General features: G+C 36.7%; 1 protein-coding gene across 4 annotated transcripts in view; it reads right to left on the reverse strand.

Annotated features, from left to right (window-relative positions):
- CNTN5 (contactin 5) overlaps positions 1 to 18,408 on the reverse strand; it is a 677,796-nt gene that overhangs the window by 29,763 nt on the left and 629,625 nt on the right. For all 4 annotated transcript variants that reach the window (XM_083820927.1, XM_083820925.1, XM_083820928.1 and 1 more), the window contains 2 exons: positions 9,133 to 9,291; positions 8,521 to 8,670 (listed from right to left, as the gene is read on the reverse strand). In XM_083820927.1, the coding sequence (XP_083677053.1) occupies positions 8,521 to 8,670; positions 9,133 to 9,291 (309 nt within the window). The remainder of the gene's footprint in view (positions 1 to 8,520; positions 8,671 to 9,132; positions 9,292 to 18,408) is intronic.

Here is an 18,408-nt window from a genome sequence, read left to right on the forward strand (position 1 = left end):
CGATAAGGGAAATTTCTAATCTGTGAAAATTTCTCCAATAAATCTACATTCATCTGGCAAACATAGTACCTGTCATTTTTCTTCCTTCCTTCCTTCCTACCTGATAAATGATATCTTTCATAGTTATTCTTTGTGGAAAACTCTTAACTTGCGTATAATCTGATGATTGAATTGCCTTGCAGTTTAACTTTAGCTATTGGTAAACAAGCTATCCAGTCTAAGCATGTAGTCCAGGGTCAATCTCCAGTGAATGCAGAGCTTTGGGGTGATCCATCCCATTTTAAGATAGCTGTCTAAGCAACGGGAAGGATATATCTCATTCTACTGACTGGAGCCATGAACAAAGTTAAACTAAAACCCGGTCTGTACATGGTGAAATTTTAATAAAATGTCCCCTTCAAAAACAGAATTATACCGTATTGAATTGTGAGGAATTGCCCTCTGGCAAAATAATAAAAAAGAACAAAAACTGTGCTATACTGGGACGAGTGTTCAACAGAGATGTGGATAAACAACCATCTGTCAGTTAACTAACATGCAAAAAATAGCCATCTCTAATGGAGCATATTTAAACTAAGTCCAGCACCCATTTTTTGTTGCCTTTCTGAGATTTTTTTTTTTTGTTAAGTTTTAGAGATGAATGTACTGTTTATGTAAATGCCACATTATTGATTGGAGACAATGCTATATTCCTTTGAAGCAACAAATGTGATGGACTTATTTAACCAGCAGTGTCCTCTTTCTAGAGTTTTCCTGTTAATAAGTTTGCAGACTGAAGCCCTATTTAAATGAATAAGCATTAAAAGAATAAAACTGTCAAAACGATGAATTTCTTTTGCACCAAACCAAAATGTACATTCACACAGCAAAACTCTCTAAAATGAATAACCATTAAAAGAATGAATGTGTCAAAGGAATAAATTTCCTCTGCACTGCACTAAAGCAGATTATTTACAGTTAAAGGAGAACATTTTAAAATGAGTTAAGTGAAGAAAACTATTAAAACATTTTTGCCAGGCCTTGAGGTTATATATTATTGACCATTTCAGCAACATCACTTTTATATCAGTTTTATATCTGAATTTTCTCACTCATAACCTGTTTATTACCATGCAATTAGTGAATTCCCAATCTTCAAGTTGTTAATTTTCAGCAATGACGCACATGGAGAAACACTTGCACCAAAAATACAAATGTGATACCTGCACTTGGTTCCCAGACACAGGGTCTGTATTCCCAGGGGACAATAACATAACAATATCTTTTCTTAGTGCCTATCAAGGCTAAGAAATTTAGCATTGTGTCTTCTGAATAAATACAACCCCAAGTAGCAGCAAGGATCTCTTTGCTGTGCTAATTCATCTAATTTAATAAGATGAAAGAATTCCACCTATGGGGAAATGAATCACTTCTTGGCTTAACACTGGTCCTTTGGATCATCAAATGTGATTATGCTTTGCTTGATTGTATGTCTTCAATTCTGCTCAAAGTGTTCTCATTAGCCCCTTTGTTGATTACCTAGTATTGCTCATCTCCCATTTTAGTCTTAGACTGTAGGCTCCTTGGGATCAGATCAACTGTTACTTTCTTTTGATTCTTCAGCTAATGGTAGGGTTGAAAGCTAAAAGTTGGGTATCTGCATTGTCCTGGTGATGCAATCAACAAAAAATACTAAAACCAATGTTCTGAAAGTTGGCGGACAGAGACTAAATGTGGTTCACAGTAAATGTGGGTCTCAGTGGTTATATGCTGGCACACATTGACATTTAAACCTTCACTTAAGTCAAGCAAACAAAATTGTGGAAATTGCCAAAATTAACAGCTTGATTTAAGCTTAAACAGTAATTTATGGTGCTTAAATTAGATTTGGGGTTCAGAGTTTTAAAAATCCCTCTCTCACTCTGAGCAGCTGCTTAATTTTCTGTTCTTTTACTGAAAAATACATATTCTAGTAAAGATGAGCCTCTTCAGAGATTTTGTTTACTCACTTTGGGGCAAAATATTGAAAATGATTAAATATTTGCTGAAACATTTCAATTTTTATTTTAAAAAGTATAATTTAAAATTTGCATCATTTTTATTCAAAAAATAGAAAAATAAAAACTGTAAACAGAAATGAGAATATTTTGCCAAATTGTCGGAGATTTTTATTTTTTCATAAATTATGATTTTATTTCCAATTTTCTAAAGGATGCCAGGAAAATTTTGAATTTATTTAAAATCAATTTTCTTCTCCCCTGTTTTTACTTAAGTGGGTGAATTGAAAACATCTTTTTCACTCCTCGAGCTATAGGTTCCTTTACTTGTAGAAAAGAAAATAAAGTGTCACATTGAATCTGGAAAATCTGAAAGTACTTGAAAAACAGTTCATCCACTTTTTCACATTTCAGTCTTACAAAGATTTTTTTTTTAATGTTGTTCCCGAATGAATAATTAATCATTTTAAAGTGGTTCCTTTCTTTGTTTGCTTGTTTTTCAAAGAAATGTTGAGTGGCTTTTTTCAATTTTGTGTGTTTCAATTTTGTTGTTAGCATAAACAGAAATGACAGATTTTTAATTTTGTGGTGTATTTTAATTTTGTGTAGAACAACAGTATTTGGCAGCCAAAATTACAATTAATTATAGTATTGTTGTAGAAACATGTAACTAGATTTAGTCCCTATCACTTACTATTGCAATCTGAATAGGTGAGATAGAGGGAAGACAAAGAGAAGCAAGAGCCTCACGATTCTCCTGTTATTCAGAGTAAGAAGTGCGTAACATGAGCTGCCCAAACTGACAGAGAAGGTTCTGATAAACAACTGACTCCAGACTTTCCAAATCCCAGCTCTATGTTCTCTTCAAAATCAAAAAAAGATTTTTTTTTTTTTATTCTGTTTGGATTCTATATCGATGAAGATATTTTCTACATGGATTTTATTTTATTTTATTTTGTATAAATTCTGAAATAAAGCAAAAAAACAAACAAAAAACAACAAACTGATATTGCTACACTATCTGGGGAGATGAGTGATTAAACTTGGCTTTAGTCCTTAAGAAAATGTTTGCTCAAGGTGTAGTTACTATTTATTTCTTTCAAAGCTGCTTATATCTTTTAAGATACAGATATAGTCTGAAAAAAAAGTACTAGCTGTGGAAAAGGTATGGTGGGGATAAAAAGGGTTTGTCACCAGCATGACAGAACTTCCTAATGTGAAGACCAAAGCAACAACACAAAGTTTTTTTTCTTAGTTACTTTCCTTTATATAAATATATGTGTGTGTGTGTGTGTGTGTGTGTGTGTGTGTGTGTACACACCTGGGAAACAGAGAGATGTTAAGTGAAAACCTTTGCTACATGTTAAAGGCTGGCCCTCAGTTCTCACACTCCCAGGGAAACATCTCATCTGTTCAGGACTGAGATGTAAAATGTGCCACCATCTCTGAAGCACATGATGAACTGTATTCAGCTACTGGAAATGTCCCAACTGGCTTCAAGATCTGCATTTCTGTTGTTCTCATTTTCTTCGGTATTTTTAATATCTGTAATTTAGTAGAAGATAGGATTCAATTCTCTCCACTGATAACAGTGTCATACATGGCTGCAGGATTCACTCTGAATAGTCTCCAGATTGCTATACATGGGTCTGAAATCTCAAATGCTGTAACATTCTGCCAAAGAACCAATTCCTTAGCTTTCCTGATATGCTTTCTAATAATACGTATATTTGGACTCTTTGTCAATATAATGCATATGGGTTTGGGCCTGCAATATTACATGTTAGTAGCCTATTGGTTTCAGATATACCCATGCAGTTAATGATTATTGTCTACTTTATCTTCTCCTTTTGTTTTCCCCTGTGGAGACATTTTCTACAAAGGTTTCAGTTGCCCAAGTAATTGTCTAATGATACAGAGAGAGCAGGCAATTCATTTTTCTCTAGAAACAAAAATAGTTCTGATAATGGGAAAAAATGAAACTTGTTTTGTACAGGTCTCAAATATAAAAAAACACCACCAGCAAAAGAAATCCCCTAGAACAAACCCAGTCTAAAACATATTATTGCCAGGACACAGGTTTTTTTTTTTTTTTTTTTTTTTTTTATGAGGTGAAGAAATATTAGCTGAGAGTAAGTGTGACCTAATGAAAGATAAGGACTTATTAAAAATAAATCCTGTGTACAATCTGCTACTAACTGAGTGCATTATATTGTTACCTCATAAAATCAAGTTTTCATGCCTGATTAGCAGGTTAAACTTTCATTCTACTCAATTTCTCTCTCCCCATGTTTCCCCATGAATAGATAATGTAATTGATGCTTTGCCCCAGGCTTCAAATGCCCGACTGCTGTAGTGGAATGCCAGACATGTCTGAATTCATGTTATTGGCTCTTTTCACCTTGTGGACCTGTAAAATATCTATCAAGGCTAGAAGTGACAGAAATGCAGCAGCTGGCTATAAGTTAGATGTGCCAGAAAATTGCAGAATTATCCATTCCAATGAAAGTAGCTATGAAAAGCAATCATGTTAACTAAATATAAACTAAGTAACAAGATTAAGGTTTAATTAGAAAATTAAAGCAAGTGGAAACCTGTTTATTATTCTGTTGATTTCCTTACACCACCCCAAGCATTGCTTCCATGGGTATTTTTACATAATGGACTTGTATAAAATGTTGTTACTATCTAGGGGAAGAAGTGATAAAATAAGTGAGGTGTGGGGAGAGAAAAAGATTTTAGTCTCCAGCCAGATTAGCTGATGCCATTAAATTACAGATGCTGATTTCCATTTAAGTATAAAATAACAGCAGCAGAATCACACATTTGCTACCTCTGTGGGTTGTCTACACAGCTATCATTCAGCCCTGTGGATCATGACTCTCCTCTGAGCACAAGCCTCTCCTCTGGGAGACTGGATTATTGTATTTTTTTTTTCCAGTGCAGCTTGCCTTTTTTACTTGTAGGGCACGTCTAATATTACTGCAAAGAGCCACCTTACTCTGCTAGGTCATGAGAAGGGAGGTTGATGACATGTTCTTGCTAAAGGATAATGTCCTTACACATGCACTTCTATTTAGAATTCAGATCTATGATATTAGAACTGCAGCCCATGTTAGCAGAGGTTTTCCCTTGAAGCTTTCAGATCAAAAATGAGGAACAGAGACATTCTGAAAAACAATATATTACTGGGTAGTACACTAAGATAGATATTAATATGCTAATATTAATATGGAAATTAATATGGAAATTAATATGGAAAACTGTATATGAAACCTAGTGAAAACTTATGCTATCTTTCCTGTCTCTTTGACTTTGGTATCTAAAAAACAACCCCAAGGATGATGATTCACATGATTGCTGAAGGAGATATATCAGAGAACAGAGCTACACAGACAAGACTGAGGTCCCAAGGCATCTCCTGGACTTCAGAAATATCTGGAGATCAGGAAAAAGTGACTGCCTGAATGAAGCAGATCATGAAGCCTCTGGCATTTCAAGAATGCCATAAAAATTATAAGCAGCATGCTATTTTGCAAAGAATTACATGTGTAACAGTTTTTGTTGTTGTTTTTAATTGTTTCTGGTTTAAAGCAGTCTATTTTATTATTGTTTTTACTTTACAGCCCTTTGAAGGTTCCAACAAATTGGAAAGTTATGTCTTATTGTTTTTTATTGTAAATACTGTCTTCTCACTGCCTGTATAGAATGAAACAAGAAAACAGTTAAATCTGTCTTTTATATAGGTAATAACAAAGCAAAACAAAAACACAAAACCAAAACCATTCACAACAAAAAGAGAAACCAAAGGGTTTCATTGAAGAAAGTTATTTTGAAATTGAGGTGACAACAACCAACTTTTGCTGTACCACACTGTGTTAAACAGGCACACCAATAAATTCAACTTTAATTTCTCTGAAGGCTGTTAAGTTGTTTTACTGGCACCTGTCTGGAATTCAATGTCACACTACAAAACGCTCCCTTCTAACATGACACTTATGCAGCTGTAACTCTGGTAACAAAAATGTGTTTCTAACTGGAAAGCTGAAAGTGCAGGTAAACACTGAGTGTGGTCTTTTCCTATTTGAAATAATGTGTTCTAAAATCTTCTTGATTTTTAATTCAAAAACTGCATTATTATTGTCTATAACGCTGTTTGTCAGGAAGAGTCCCATGTACATGATATATATATATATAGGCACTCACAGATTAAATACATCTGGTGGATTAAAATCGTGAACCATGTTTTGAAAATCAAGAAACATATTCATAAATCTGCAGGAACAAAATACCAGGGGTGCAACCTACTACAAGATAAACTTTTTCCAGAATATCTCTGTCCTTTCTAATATACACCATCTGAACAGAGAAGTAGTTCAAACATTTGGGTCCAGTAATATTCTCGGCCAATGCTGCATATAGTTCTAAATCATGGAAAGAATAGTGGTGGGGGTGGGGGAATAAGTTTATTTATTTTTTTAATCATTTGACATGAATATGGCTTATGGGTTTTTTTTTTTTTTTTGATTTCATTTCATTTTCCCTTTCTTCCTTTTCTCCTAACAAAGTATGCAGAATCTGAAACTTCTGTGATACAGTTACTGAGTTTCACACTGAGGGCAACTTGCAGAAGATTAGGGGGAGAACTGGAAAAGAAGCGTCCTTCAACATGCATGAATGGGAATCAGATGACTTCAGTGCAGTTCTGTCATTGCGTCTATATTACCAGCCAACAGCTATGAAGTTATTTAAAGAAGAAAAAAATGTCTTATTAAAACTGAAGACAGATCTGTTTTAATAAGACATACTTATTTTCTCTTCTTTAAACATCTGCATAGTTGTTACCTGGTAACACTGCATCCAATTTTGGATGCCAGAGAATGAGAAAGACATTGGTCAGCTAGGGAGAGTTTAAGGGTGGGACTGAGATGGTGAAGGCTGTAGCTCTTGCCCTTTGAGGAGAGGCAGGAGGAGCTGGGCTTGGTCAGCCTGGAGCAGAGACAGCTTCAGGGATTGAACAGCAGCCCCCAACGCCTACATGGAGGTCAATGTGATGGAAATGGTGCTGGGATTTCTACAGTGGTACAGGGAAGGAAAGAGACAGCGGTCATAAGCTGAAATAGGGTCAGTTCTGACTGAATATATTGGAAAAAAAAAAAAAAAAAAGAAATCCTAATTAGAGTAATGAAGCACTTGCACAAAGAGGATGTGCAGTCTCCATCCTTGGAAGTTTTAAAGACCAGGCAAAGCTCTGAGCAACCTGGTCTGAAGTCCATTTTTCCAGCTTTGAAAGGGAAGATGGAGTAGGGGCACTCTGAGTTCCCTTCCAGCCTCAACTATTTTGTTGATTCTGTGGTTCCAAGAAATCAGCCTGAATAGTCTGCTGTGAATGTTTTTGGGTGGTTATATATAGATGTATGAACTAGGGAGCTGAGGCAACAAGATTAACATATCTTAAAAGAGAAGGATTTTTATTTCAGAATAAGAGACATAAATATATTGTGGCATTGCCACTTTTAATTTTTATAATCTCCCCTAATGAGAAGACAGAAGACGGGGCAATGCAACTGACATATTCATCTGGAGTGTTTACAACTATAAAATCTGTTACGCTTTCAGTTTAAGTGGAATCTTTGAATTTGGCACTCATCTATTCTGTATGATTAATAATAAGCTACTTTCAAATTATTCAGCTGAGGAAAAATCAAAACAAAATCAAACTTCTCTAGGCCTCCTAAATAATAGAGTTATGCAACTAGCAATGGAGCATAATCTGAGAGTGTCCTGAGGTGGATTTCTGTTCTGAGGCTTTGTTCAAACCATGACTCTGTCTCTTTCTGCCTCCTGAAATGTGTTTCTCTTTGTCTGCCTAGTGATTTTTCTCAGATTCCCAGTCTTCAAACATCACTTGTTTGCTCCCTTCATTCTGCCTAAGTTGCTGTCAGTGATTCCAAACTTTCAGAGACCATTGCAATTTTCAAGAGACCCAAACAGCATATACAATATTCTTCTCTGGACTCCCACAGTACCATCCCAGTCAGAAATTTAATGACATTTCTTCAAATGCACTAACAATTCATGGTAGAATATGCATGATCATGAAACATGTCGAGTATGTGGTAAATAAAGCAGCTTCCCATGGATTCACTACCTGCTGAAAAAAAGGTTTCAGTGTACCTTTAAGGGGAGAAGTTATGAGGAGTAGGGTGGAAGAAGCTGCCTGGGAGCAGTTGTGTGAAGGGGCTGGGAAGTAGCCTGCAATTGAAGATCAGTGAAAGCCCATGAGAAGCTAAGCAGCAAAGGCTTAAGAGTAAGTTGAAGAAGTAAGACAGCAGGGAATGGGGTTATTTGGAATTTCTGTAAATTAAACAATATTCTTGTAAATAAAACAAACTGTTCTCCATTACAAAAAATATCACCTTTGCACAATTTTAACTCAATCCAGAGATGTGTGCCAGTGAGAAGAGAATAGCACTATTATTACATTAAAATAGTTCTTGTTGCTGGTAGCCTTGGAAAATTAACCTTTATATTCTCTGCTTACCTGCTTCATTGGTTCTGATCAAGCGGGATGGTGCACTTGGATCTCCAGTCCCAATTTTGTTGGTTGCTACAACTCTAAATTCATACTCCACCCAAGGGTTCAGTTCAACAGCCATAGCAGATTCCATGTCTCCACTTATCACATCAGGAACTGCAGACAGTAAAGAAGTGGATAGGCTGCTCAGAAACATGAAGCTCACATTAAATGTTTCAATAGGAAGTGTTTATTTTTATTATTATTTTTATTTTAATTTATATATATATGTGTGTGTATATATATATATATATATGGCCTTTAGAAATGAAAGATATTGAGGGTTTGTCAGAAATCACAGTTAGATTTTTGACACTGTGGTACTCCCAAAAAGACAAAGATTGAAGGGTAGTGGGAAGAGCTTTCTGCTTGTTCACAGATGCATCATGCAAGTATCTTTGTGCTGTCCTTTCAGAGATGTTGCTAAGTAACATGAAAGGAAAAAAAAATAATAGTCGGTGCTTTTAATTTAAAATTGTTCTCTCAAGAGTATCTGTTCCTGCAGATGCTGCTGATTATTATTGTCATGTGGCAGGAGTTTTGAACAGCCTACTTGTACTATTTTAAAGTTTTTCTCACCTGTTTTTACTGTCTGCCAGCCAAGAGAAAATGGACTGCGTGCTTGCAAGTTGTAGAGGGAGATCGGGCTGTGATTGTCTGCTCCAGGGCTCCAGGAGAGTGTTGCTGTGGTGTCTGTAATTTCCTCCACTATTACAACCCCTGGGGGACCAGGAGGACCTAGGGTAAAGTGGAATAATCAAACAGAACACACCATCATTGCAACTGAACAGTAATAATACAGGAGATATATTCTGTAGGGAGTTCATGAAATGCAAGGGTTAAAATGCACACTACTACAACATGGTGATAGCTTATTTCCAAAATTTCTACTGACAAATTGTGATATTGTTTCTACTTTTTAAATGTTGTGTAGGTGAGAAGCAATTAACTTATCAAAGTAACAGCAGAAGAACTAGAAATAGAAGCAGATTTCTAAAAAAATCCTCAGTTATAATTGTTCTGATCCTAAAATTAAAGAAAAAAAACAAAACAAAACAAACAAACAAAAAAAAAAACAAAAAAAACCTTTAAGTAGCATCCAGGCTAGATTGAACACTCACAGTAGCATCTCTTTGTAAGAAATGTCATCAGGAAAGACAAATAATGATCAAAATGAAGCAAGGTCAGATATGTTTCTTGAGGAGCAAATAATATTGCTATTAACTGAGTTATAAGAATATGACATGCATCCTGTTCTCAGATTCACCCATTCAAGGAAACAATCTGGATTACTACCCTTCTAAGTCCAGAGCCACATATTCTTAAGGTTGATATTTATTATGATTCCATTGAAAACAAACAAAAAAAACTACAACAATTTCTCATTTGAGAAATTAGAGGATTATTTTTTCCACTTAACTATGCCAAATGAGAAAATGCTAATCATCAGTTGCATAAGCCATGTGATTACTCCAATAAGTAAGTTATCTGGTAACAAACATGACTTTGGAATGAAAAATGTGCCTATAACTTCTATCTTACCCCACATTTTCTTCTTTAATTTTTCCTGATATTGGTACTACTGATGTTTGAAAACATTGTATATTTGCATTTGCCAAATTAAATTGGAGGCAAGGTTCCCCCAATTCAGAATCCTTTTCCACAGCTGCTGTAAATAGATGTTTAGGGGAAAGAGCACATCTCTGTCCTGGTCAAATGCAGAATTAAAAATCTCTCTTGTGGTTTCTTATATTCTAAAGCTTAAACAAGTTCAGAAGGACAGGACTTAATACTTTTTAATACTACTTAATTAAAATATTAATATCATTAATAACTGTAATTAATTATGAGAAAATGTGGATATTTTTGGCATACAATTCTTTCCCATGTTTCAGTTTTTGGAGGCTGAAGTTCTGCTTCTGCTCATGTACAGATGGAGGCCTTTGAAATCAGAAATGCACTGGCCATTTTCTCCCAAAATGAAACTGCAGGAAAGGTGATGATGGAAACAGCTTTTTTTTTTTTTTTTTTTTTTTTTTCAGTAGGAAGCAATGGTGGATACACTTCTGTGAGAGCCTGAAGCTCTTTGCATGTATCAGACTTTCCCCCACAGTTACAGTGGAACAGATCTGCTGGACACCTCTGCTCCTGTCTATCCTAACAGTGAGCCATTATGAGAGGCATGGTCCTACTAGAGCTCAGCAGCTGCAGATAAGAGAGAAAATACTCAAGTCTGGTTCCACCATTTGATGTTGCGGTTGTAGCCATTGCATGTAGTACATTAGTGAATGCAGTACATTACTGAAGTCAGTTATTTTTTGTTTGTTTGTTTTTTGTCTGTGTATGTGTGCACTATTCCATGCAACCAAATCTTTAAATTTTTGCTGGCTAGAAACTTAGTCCGTAAGTGAAAAACAATTTGTATGAATATGAAAGGCTAAAGAAAACCCCATTAATTGAAAGGCTTCCCCCTCCCCCCCTTCATATTTTGCAGCTGCAAACAATTTTCCACAGCTATTCCTTCAACAAAAGTGTGTTTACATGAACTATGACAACAATGCATTCAGAATTTTCTAGTAGTTCAACTCAGTATTCTCAGAGAGGAAGAGGCATTGATTCCTTTGAATAACAAAGCAAACTACACTATTCACTTTCCTCTGTTTGCCTGACAATGATCTACTAATGACAAATTGACACCAAAATATTGGAAAGTTATAGCATTTATAGGAATAAAGGCAACAAAATAAAAAATAGAGTTGTCTTTCTAAAATGTTTGTATACAATTCAGTAAAGTTCAGTGTTACGGACGTATGAGGGAGCAAGACTTTCTGAAATACATGTTCACAGGAGACCAGGATACTGCAGTGGGCTATAGGAAAAAAAGAGACTTTCCACCCTGAATGGTGGTGACCAGCTTCTGTGGCTCATAGTGCCAGGAGTCTGTCCTCTTCCCTTGCCCTTCTTGCTCAGCAGTCCTGACATCATTGCTGTCAATGGCTTTCATCTCCCGTCTGGGATAAGATGGTGCCACCCCTTGGACCCCTTGTGACTCTTGGGCTTCTGGAGTACCTCATTTGCAGTTGAAAGGTCTTGATTTTCTTCCTGGGAGAAAGCAGGGCAGAAAACTCTGTCCTGTGCACCCCTCCCTTTCTGCCATGTATTTGCTGTTCTTTGGCGGAAAGCACCAGGTCAGACCTTTGTCTCAGAATAGTAAATCCTGGGGCTAATTTAATAAAACAGGGTGGTCTTCAGTCTTCATCATCTATTGTTTCAGGCTATCTGTTGATGTAGGAAAATACTAGTGAAATTTTTATTTGTAGCCATGAGGGAAAGTTTAAAGGAAAGCTTAGATCCTGATGCAATCATATGCTTTTACTGATTTGGAGCCCTAGGCCCAGAATTATATCATGGTCCCAAGCACAAACAAAATTAAGGGAAAATATTTTAGTACTTTTCCTCTATGACAATATTTCTTCCATGCACAATGAATATTTTTAAAGAGTTTCTAGCCACTGCATTATAGGAAAAAGAACAAGATTCTTGTGCATATAAAAATATCTAAAATATATTTATGCAGATGTCTCCTGCTAAATTCTCAATATATTTTGTTGTAGGAGTTCTCTCATGGTTTTTTAAACCTTTTAAATGCATTCCTAGTCATGATAATGTGTCATTATGCTTTCTGAGATGTGTGCTCTTACACAGTCTGCGGGATGACTGCTAAAAAGCATTTCCATTTCCAACAGCAGGCATTCTTGAAAGCGGATTAATAAGGGACAAAAGCCTCTGTGATGACAAATGTATGACAGTTAGCCAGGACCTGAGTGCTATGCAGATGTCACTCATTTTTGTAGAAATCTCATTAAATTTTATGCTTGGATGTAATCATTCATGGTGTCAGCTGGATGGCTAATGCAGAGAAGCATTTCTCCCAAGGGCTGTGTTATTGTTCAGGATCTCTAAAACAATTTTTTAGTTGGGAATAGTCAATTGAGGAAAAAATGCACAGTCTGCTCAAATGCTTCTCTGGAAACCACACAGAAAATGAGTGGTCATAAATGCACCACAGTGCGGTTGACCTTCACAGAGAAGACATTTGAGGCTATGATAGGCTCTTATGCAGCTCTAGGAACACTGGAAACCCAGCACAGAGGATATTAATCAGTTATCTTCTTTCAGAGCAATTCCATAGATCAATGCTTCATTTCAAGACATGCGTGAATGCATTTTGGCAAACTTGTTTTATGTGTCTTTTTATTGTTTGAATGATCATCCTGAGAGGTCCTTTAGATTACTTGCGATGATTCAATGTTAATGTGAGAGTTCTTGAAAGAATGTTAGCAATAATAACCTCAGTCATTCAGTGAGACAGTGCCCTTTCCTGTGAATCCCAGGATGTGCACTGATTTACTCTACTGCAGCCTGACCAGGATAATCCTTACTTTTACCAAATCACTAAAAAGCCTGATACATAGCACTTCATGAATACATAATTCTTTACCTGAAGGTTTTGCCAGTACAAGGTGTACTGGCTTGTCATAAAGAAGATGTTAGGTCTAGAAAAAGAGGAACAGTAATTGGTGGTAACTACAGGGTAATGGAAAAGTTGTTTGAGGAAACAGGAGCCTGACTCTAACATGAAACCATTTTGTTGTGTCCACCTATGGCACTGCACATGTTGGGGAAGAAGAAGATGGAGAGAAAGTGTGTTATGTGCTGAATGCTTTAGAGGCTATGCCCTCATTCCCATCCCTACATGTGTGGTATACCCAAGTGATTTCTGTAAGACAGCTACATAAAGCCATGGGAGAATGGAGAGGTCACACTCCAACTAGACCAGTACAGAGAGGGAGGTCAGACTCAACACTGGAAGATAACAAAGAGAAGATATTGATGTTCCAGCCTGGGTAGTCTTGACTCATTCCAGGGATGTGTTCCTTTGCCCCATCCCTGGAAGTGTTTAAGGCCAGATGGGATGGGGCTTTGAGCAACCTATTCTAGTGGGAGGTGTCATTGCCCATAGCATGGGAGTGCAACCAGATGATCTTTAAGGTTCCTTCCAAACCAAGCCATTCTTTGATTCCATGATTCTATAGTTAAAGGTACGATACTCCACTTACATCAGCATATTGTCTTCCAATACAGTAGATGTTTCAGCTACAATGATATACAGAAAAGGGTCAACGCACAGACTTGAACTCTATCAATGATCCTATGTACTATTATGCTGTCAGCCATTCCCTATCATAATTTCAACCCTGTGCCAATCACACTTTTCCCATCCAAGGCCTGGGAACAGTTAATTGATTACCATGGGCTGGGACAGATCCCAATAGCCAGTTTGTTGTGTCCCTACTGTTTTAAAAGGGAAGAGGGACTTTAGCTGTGTGGATGAGAACTCCACTGTATCCATTGATCTCAGGAAGTGGTTTACTAGTACAGACATATCTGAGTCCAATTAATGGGGTCTGTACCTAGGGCATCTTCGTGGCTCTTGTTACAGCTCAAATGTAATTTCAAGGACCAGCAAAAATCTGCTGACCTTGTTTACGTTCCATTTAATAATATTGTGGCTGATGGCCTTTAAACCCAAGTGCTTGTCTCTAAGTTTTATTGGCAATATCCACAACTGAAAGGAGCAATGTGGTCAATCTAACCAGCAGTTCCTGTGTTATATTTGCTCCAGGTCAGTAGAGTTCAGAGGAAACATTACTTCTCGAAAAATATATCATGAGAGTGGATTTCTTGCTTAGGTAGGTAGTTTGCTAGTCTACAAGATAAATAGCTTTAACCTCCTTTATTATTATTATTGTTATTTTTTTAGACCACAAAACGTGTACTTTTAAACCACATTTTATAGTTACAAAGGCTTTCATCCCTTTACACTACAGGATTGCTCCCAGCTCCATTTCAAGATCTTACAGCTTTCAGGTAGCTGTTTGATCTTAAAGCTCATTTTACTTACAGTAGGCATGCTTAGTGAGTTTGGCTAGCTTTCTGTGCATAATCTTACAATACATGCTATTTATTCATTGTAGGAGAAATCTGCTTTTGAATTTGTTTTAAAGAAATCGTCCTGCCGTGATTTCTGTACTAACATTTCTATACTTTAAAGGATTTTAATTAGTTTTCTATATGCTGATAAATTTCCAAGGATGTACAGAATTAACACAGAGCATTCAGAACACTAGACATTATTTTTTGTTTCTTCCTCTGGAGGAGCACAATGTCTGTTAACATCCATAATAGAAACAGAAAACATTGCGAGCAGTATGAATGGAAAGGATAATAAAAACGGATAATAAAAACAAGTAACAGTAAACAAACTATTACTCAAATACCCCCCAAATATCTAACATTTAATCTAGTAAAATCTTAAGTATAGACCAAAGAGATAGCATTAGAAACAAAGTTAACTGTATTAACTCTTAGACAGCAGAGGTCTACTTGTAACAGAATTGAGACTGATAGCATGATCTGTATTTGAGTTATTCCTAAAACATATAACATGTAATATATAGTATATAATTTTTTTGATATATAATACATAATACATAGATATAATACATAACTATATAAAATAAATTTACTAGATATGTTGAAACAATCTCTTTTACATGACCATTGATGAATACAAGGAAACATGGAAAAATAATTTGTTGGTTAGCACCTCAAATGAAAAAATAAAGGAGTAAACTTGCTGGCTACAGCATTACTGTAATTCCTCTGCAAATATTCCTTTCCTTTGCTATGCTTCCCCAAGCTTAGCTACTTTGTAGTCTTCAGTATTGCTACTGGTTTTAGTTTATGTTGTTTAGGACAATTATCCTCTGCTCCTTTACAAAACCAGAGATCAGGCTTCACTGTGTCTACAGAACCTAAGTGGAACAATCTGAAAGAAGGTTTGCTAATCTGCAGGTAAACTGACTGGTCCATAGATCATTTTAAGATAGTTTGTATTGCAGCATCCAGCATTTAGCTGAATAGTTTGCAATTGATACTACTTACTAGCTTGTGTATAACATATTGTAAAACAGCTTTGCAAGAATAATTTACAAATAGAACTTAAATGATGGAATTTATTTGACAAAGTTAATGAACCTGGTAGCATACTTGGTTTTCTTTTATTGAATATATGTATTAAAATATTTGAGACAGTACTCTTGATTAGGCACTGAATTTCACAGATGTAAAAAAAAAAAAAAAGACATTTCACACATTTCACAGCCTTATATTCCTTACTCAGTCAAGTTGATCCTGAAAAGTAAGGTGATACAAGAAAGGGATATGTGAAAAATTACCTACATTGGTGTTGATGGTGTCACTGTCATTGCTAACAATGCAGAGGCTTATCCAGTTTATTTTACTCACATCTGTTTGAAGCGCTGTCCCAGTACACATCGGATAACAATACCACACAATGAGCCTCTATTATCCAAGAAACTTCCTGCTGTTGTGTAAAGATGCTGCTACAGCAGAAGTGCCTTACACCTCAGTGCAGGTGGAAGGGATCTCTGTTCTTGAAAGACTATAGGAATACTCAGAGTGACCTTTGTAGAAGTGTTAGACTCCTGTGTGACATCCCCAACTCCCACAATTTTACTATGCTGAACTGTCTAAGCCAATCCTCCAAACTTGCAGAAGGAGCAAGGAGTATAAAGCTAGTTTTGGTAGCAAAGACTTTGCTCAAACTTTCCTTCTTGTGGTCTATGGCAAATCAACCCTTCAGTGAGTTCTTTAGAAACTGTGTGTTTCAGGAGCAAAGGGCTACTTTGTGAGGAAAGTGAACATAAGAAATAGCCTTTGGCTCCTAGTTATGAGTTCTCCTAGTGTTCTTTAAAACCTCCTTATCTATGAGTAACAGATTTTGTACTGATAATTTAAATAACCACAAAGTGAAAAGCACTGTTGACCTTTTCTAATGTAGTTGATTGGGGCAATGCAAGGTACTAAAGGATAGCTCCTTCAGAGTGTCAACCTTTTTTTATGATGGAGGTATTTGGTGTTTTAAATTTCTCTACACTGAAACATGATAAAAGCACAAGATCATGAAGAGACCCTTTGTCATGAAAATGTGAATGCACAGATTGCTTCAAATTTCTACAGCATAATGGGGAAATAAGAACATAATAAACACTTTTTGGAAGGTAAGCTTTAGAAACAAATTAACTTACCAAGCAGGCATTGTCTTGAGGAAACCTGACACGTTGCTGGCTACAAGATCACCTGAGACATCTGTGAGATGCAAACCTTCTGGCTGGTACTTGGGTGTTTGGTAACCAAATTTGTGATCATATCATTAGTGTCAGAACACGACATGCATATTTATCCTGTATTAGAGCCTTCTGCTTTGGTAATCACTTCTTTGTGAAAAATCAGCACAGAGACAGCTCGAGTACCAGGGCGCCAGTGATAGATGGAAAACCAGCCAAGCTGAAACAGTTTGTTATTGTACTTCTCTGCTAGCTAATACTCCCTGAAAATTGAAGATCTGGTTGGATAAATAAAGGCTAGTAACCAGAAAATATATGTGACTTAGGAAAACTATTTTTGGACTGATGTCAAGAATGGGACTAACGTTCAAATAATCATAAATCACTTTTGCTTCTTAAATGGCTGATGGCTTCATGTGCTGGGGCAAACATTCATCGACTGTGTAGCAAAATATCTAGATTCTCCTGTAAAAATCCTTGTTTGCATTATGAACAGCTATTCTGCATACATTTTCCTCAGGTGAGGAAACAACTCAAGGCATAATGTAAGTGGAATCAAACAATCACTTGGTTTCAGCAGTGAAAGTCCAAAACTTGATTTTTGCAGTATACATTCGCACCAGTAAAACTGTTTATTTGCCCATTAGACATAGGTAATTCCTCTTACAGGAGTCCTCTGAAGTAGCATGTCTGTGCAGGCCTGGTTCCAGAATAGTTACTACCATATGTGAAAAGCTGTTTTCTCTTCTGGATGTCCTTGAGTTGTATCAGCCTGCCCTATATGCCTTCTGCTCTGCTATGGGTTCTGATGATTGCCTTCCAGAAAATCATGCAGTGGCATTTAAGCCTATTCTGCCTTATTCCCTTGCTGGAGGGGAAATCCAGTGCACATCTGTTATTTAGCTTTCCCAATTCCCACTTCAGTTTATTGGCTTAAGCAGCTGACAATGTCTCCTCTGAGGACTCCATTCATTTTGTGGGCACCAGCCAACTCAATGAAAGAAGCAAACATTCAGGTTGCTGGAAGGGACCCTACATCCTACCCTAAACAGGAATGCTCGTTTGTTTGTCTGCTGGCTTCTGTGTTTCTAGCTCCACTGCCTCAAAAAGGGCATTGAGTGTGTCTTGATCCCACCTAACCTACTGCCAGCAGGTATGGCATACTCTTGATGAGAGACAAGCTTCATTCTGAAGCAGGGTCTGAGGGTATCAAAAAGTGATATCCTTCCTGCACTTGAGCACTGCAGTTACTGAACTTGGCTGTAAGTGATGGGCATCACCTCTTCTTCATTGAATCAATGGCCCACATCACCTGGGCTTTGAGCTGAATCCTATCTCTCATCCTCTCCACATTCAGAGGCTAAAAGACCTCTCTGGAGACTTCCACTGAATTAAAGTGTGCATCTAGACAGGATGGGTGACACTGCTCAAATGAGGAGCTTTTGCATGCACACAGAAGCCTAAACCCAAATATTTAAGGCTCAGGCACACAATGGATGTGAGAGTGCTTTGTGACCTTTCAGATGCCTCTACTGTGTTTGGCGACCAAAATATGAACTTTCTTGGGCTTAGGTGCCAGAGGCGGTGAAAGATACTTTGCTGTAAACCATGAAACAAAAGTAACATAAACTTAATAAGCAGT

The sequence above is a fragment of the Anser anser genome (assembly GCF_964211835.1).
Source record: "Anser anser genome assembly, chromosome: 1".
In the NCBI taxonomy this organism is placed as follows: domain Eukaryota; kingdom Metazoa; phylum Chordata; class Aves; order Anseriformes; family Anatidae; genus Anser; species Anser anser.